Genomic DNA, 5,192 nt, shown 5'->3' on the forward strand with positions numbered 1-5,192 from the left:
AAAAAATTTTCATTGCAGCTTAGTATATTAAAGAGAAAACTAGAGAAACTAAGTTATCCTTCACATGTGTGCTGGGTTGAAAGTAAGTTTGATTTCATAGCTCTAGTAGAACATGATGTTTGTACTTAGTAAACAATTGTTTTATAAGCTAACCCTTTACTTGTTTGTTCTACAGTACTTTATGGTACAATATACACTATATACTTTAAACATATTTGATGTATAAGTATTTGAGGACACATTAATGTATGTGGCCTTAAAAGTCATGATAAGGTTTTGAATTATACCCTAAGTGTGATGGGAAGTGAGTAGTACCCTAAAATGACTTTAAAATGTTAGATAAAAGAGCTATTTAAATTGTACCTTATGCTTTGTATAATATTTAAAACGTGAGGATTGTTAATAGCCGTTATGATTTCATTTGGAACTTAAATTACTGAAGTAATTTAAGAAGTCTGATTCATAAAAGTCATGCTTTTTTATTTCTAAAACATGTATAAGATGACACAGTCTGATATAAGAGCCTAGACAGAATTCTCCTACTTTGAGATTTCTGTATATGAGATATTTACATCAAAAAGTATATAAAACATATGTATAGTTTAATGAATAATTATAGAGTGAACCACTGTAATCACAATATAGGTTAAGAAACAGAACATTACCAACTCCCCAGGAACCCTTGCTATATGGCTTTTTAAAAAAGAGCTTACTTAGTACTATAATCTGTGATAATTATCCACTTAAATGTCAACTGAAATCATGTGACCAATCTTTTTATGGGCAAAAGGAGTGTTCCCTTAAGTCCATATTTAATTTCAATATGGAAATTGAGTACATATCCACTTAAAATTTATTCACATTCAGTTTAGAAATGTTCCATCTCTAAGGTACTAATTTTTGGTTTTAAACAAAAGATATATCAAGTGTATAAAAAACAGAACTATAGAACTTGAAGAAATGTATGCGAGTACATCTTCATACATTTTTGTAAAAGCAAACTTAACAGTGATAGCTTTAAGATAAAAGGCATTCGATTAAAATAAAATAAAAGTCAGTCAAAAGTTTAAGATCTCATTACGGGTTTCATTACAACAAATTAGGTAAAATGAGAAGACTTCTTTGTTTCTGCGTTGCTTCTAGTATATGCTTAGCACTCAATAAATGTGAAACAATAAAATATGAATTAGGCTAATCATAGCATGTCTAAAATATATTTTATTAAATTTGAGCCTACTTAAAATTTTATATTATAGAGCCTTGACATGTCACTGATTCATAACCTTTTCCAATATTAAAAATGAAACCTACAAAATCTAGATTTCTATATTTTTTAAATAAATATTTTAGCAACAAACTACCAGAGAACAAGAAATATATATCGTCAAATTTAAACTAACAATGTTTTAAAATAAAGAATTTCATATTAAAGTTAGGTTATTCTCTTACAGAAAATTCTACAAAACTTTTGCAAATGTATTTAAAATAGTAAAGGAAAAGAAAGGATTGAAATATAATAAGTAAAAGCAGCTATTAAAGATACACAAAGTGTGGGTAAAACTAAGTGGACAACATGTATAAAAATAACATTTAGAAGTATCGTTCTTAAACTGTAGTGCAGTGGTACCTGAATTATGTGCCCTTTAATTTATGCACATGATGGATAGCTTGTTAAGAGGCATATCTGTAACCATTATAATTGATAGTAGCTGAAGGCAGTCAGATCATAATTTCTATTTAATGGATGGCACAGTAAGGGGACAAAATCTCTAGTACCATTTTAAAATAAGTGCCTAGAAAGTTTACATTTATGTCCAAAGTAATATGTATATTCTAGCTATTTCTATGTTGAATTCTTTAAGAAAGTAAAAAATCAGCTACATCAAGATCCATATATTAAATCAAAATCTTGATTTAACCAATAACTAGAAAAATATTACAGTAAGTGGAAAGAAATGTTCAACTAACCATTTGATGGTCCATTTTTGAGAACTTGTTGTTTAGAGCTTGTGGGAGAAGCATATGGGCTCATTCGACAAGTTCCAGTTGTTGGAGAATAATTTGTAATACTTTTTTTCCTTGTAATTTCTGAAGGATCTAATAACTGGAAATAAATATTAATTTAGGACAAATATACTTATGTTTAGTTATAAATCTCTGAAAATACCTTTGAAAACACACAAAATTCAACCAGTACTCTTTTCCTTGCTCTTTCTTTTGGATTTTAAATATACTCAATTATCACCTTTGAAAGTGAACACTATTTTTAAAAGTTATGTACATATTTCAGTTCTTCACACTAATTAGGGAATCTCAATTTGATATTTATGGAATTTTAACATTAAAGGGTTACTGCCGTCTGAGGTAGTATTTCCAAACAAGTAGAGATGGCTGACTTGCCCAATTACATCCTGACTCTTGCTATCAGCTGAACCTGAAGGTCATTATGGGCCAAAATAATGTTCAAACAATTGCGAATGGAATTGAAGGTCTTGGAGAATTTGGCGTATCCTGTACAAATCCTCTGCAGCTTCCTCCTCTGTGTTCCCACAGACCTTGTGCATACCTCCTACTGGAGTTAGCAAATTTTTTACATTTCTGTCTGCCCTGCTAGAATTTGAGTTCCTGCAAATAAATGTCATTTCTTCATCTTTGTACTCTATAACTAAAAAATGTGATAAACACACGATGTAAAAGGAACAGTCCAATATACTTGGCCAAGCCACTCTACATAGAATATATTCATTTGTTCACTAATTCATTCATCCAATATTACATGGCACCTGTAGGCCCAGTCATGAGGCTATACACATTTGGGCCTTAGCCCTCTCTTTTTTATCTTCCCTGGGACCTAGTCTTTTTTTGGTTCAGATCCCCATTCATGATCCACTTCCTCCAAACACCCATTTTCATACTGTTGATTGATCGCTCTTCTGAATTTCCTTTAAAGTTGTTTTTTATAATGCTTACTAATCACCCAGCATTTGCTAACTAATGTGTGCAAAGAAGCAGAACAAATTCTTCTGGCCTCATAGACAGCAAAGAAGAGGTCTTAAGGTAGTATGTGCTAAAGAAATTAAGAGAGGGAAAATTAAAGTGGGCTGCAGTAATCTCACAGCAAGGTTCTTGTGAGGGGGAGGGTAAGGCTAAGATAAGTGAAAATAAAAGGTATGAAAAATCTGAAACCCAGATGTAAAACTGACATCATAGGGTGGATGTGGGGGATAAAGGAAAGGCCAAAATTGTAGAACTGAACTTTAGCTTGGTAGCTGTCTTGAAATAGTTATATAATTCTCCATTGTCAACTATCCTTTATTTTTAAGACACCATGAGAGAAATAGTGGCTGTTTCACATTTTTCAATAATCTTGGTATTAATTCCAGAATCTATAGCATCAAGTTTTTTTACAGTTAAGATTTTTAAATGATAAGTACTTCTTTGTATTGAGGGAATAAAACGCATTCCATTCTTTATTTTATGTACCCACAGTAGCCACAAATGTAACCAATATCTTTAAAAAAAAATCAAACTATAATATCAAGTTATAACTCTAAAGCAATCTTTTTTGTAGGGTGCAAGGGTTTTAAGTCTCTTTATCAGGTGGTTATTATTACCTCTCCATCTTGAGTTTTCACCTGTTTATATGTATTCGGTCATAAACTATGACATTTATCCAATCCTACCCTACTTTTCCAAGAATTTATTGCCCAGAACTATTTTACTGTGTATGTACAAGAAATGGAAGTCACTACCCTAATGTACATTTATGTCAATCTGTTTTCCTATTTTCACCAAAAAATTATTTTTTCCAATTGCCAAATATCTAAACATTGTAACTGTAGATCATACATTTCTCCTTGAAAACAATTTTCTAGCTTTCATAAAATAAGTCTTTGTGTGCGCATGAGTGTGTGCGTGCGTGTGTGTGTGTGTGTGTGTGTATGTGTGTGCGCGCGTGTCTGTGTATTTTTTTTTTCTTTCCTCACCTGAAAAATACTGAGGCTTCTCTTTTGCTTTCTTTTATTTGGTCATCTGTGTTGGTTAAAAGAAAAAAAAGTTTGTCTACAATTATTATATAGAGAGGGAAAATGAAAATCTACCTTTCCCTACTATCCCACTAAATATTCTTAGTAAGATTTTTATATATCTGCTTACTGATATATACACAAAGACATACTCTTATTTCTCTACGATTTACAGCCCCCCTCAAAGTTTTAATAAGATCTTCTAACTTTTAAACCTTGAAGATGCTCAAAAGTGACTGTAAAATCCATCTAAATATTTCTGTTCTGCCATCCACCAGATGAAGGCCTTGGCCTACTGATTAGTCTCCCACAACGGGAAGAGTTAAGAAGACAGGGATTTGAGAGAAGGCTGAGCTACCTACCAGTTGAGAAGTCTGGCATTCTTTCCACTCAGTAATGATGACTGCTACTTACCAGATGCTTTAGAAAAAGAGGAAGAAAATGAGAAGAATAGATTTGGGTAGAGAAGGGAAAGAATTCAGGATGTAAACAAAATGTAAGAAAACAGGAATCAGATAAATCACAACTACGTCTTTAATAATTTACAACTGCTTGTAACATTTACTGACTCCTTAGAGATATTTAACACTACTGTTAAAAAGATTCTATGATCAGCCCAAATTCCACTATACTTTTTGTAAGGAGGTCAAACCTTGTACATTAACGAAACTAAGGTTGGGGCATTGATTTTTCTGCCTAAAATAAAAGAAAAAGAAAAAAGAAATGAATCTTCTCTCTATAATTTCAAATATATATGACATTCTCCTTCAATATCTTTCACAAATTGTAGTTTGCTTCGTCACTTTGTTTAAAGCATATTCTACCAAAAAAGATGTCTGAATTTATTGATTTTTACCTATTATAAACAGTCTAAAAAGTACAAACTAAAGGTTCTTTCAGTATTAAATATGAGATATAAAGGATCTACTGTTATTATGGACTACTAGCCTATGCTATCACTGAAATATTTAAAACACAGGTATTATAGGTATTTGGATAACCAGAAACAAAAGAAAAGTTAGGTCAGCCAAAAGGAGATAATTCTTTATAAACTCACACTGGCTAATTAGGTTATTAGAATATCTCACCTAAGATATTATTATTAATTACTAGTACTAATTATGTAATTTACATTATAAAACCCTAAATACAGAGGGTGCCAAAAAA

General features: G+C 31.4%; 1 protein-coding gene across 1 annotated transcript in view; it reads right to left on the reverse strand.

Annotated features, from left to right (window-relative positions):
• Positions 1-5,192, reverse strand: part of ITGB3BP (integrin subunit beta 3 binding protein) — a 44,022-nt gene that overhangs the window by 22,049 nt on the left and 16,781 nt on the right. Inside the window, 2 exon segments of the mRNA XM_019628207.1 lie at positions 1,119-1,128; positions 1,969-2,104. Coding sequence (XP_019483752.1) covers positions 1,119-1,128; positions 1,969-2,104 — 146 coding nt within the window.

This window comes from Hipposideros armiger, unplaced genomic scaffold (assembly GCF_001890085.2).
Source record: "Hipposideros armiger isolate ML-2016 unplaced genomic scaffold, ASM189008v1 scaffold_755, whole genome shotgun sequence".
Lineage (NCBI taxonomy): Eukaryota > Metazoa > Chordata > Mammalia > Chiroptera > Hipposideridae > Hipposideros > Hipposideros armiger.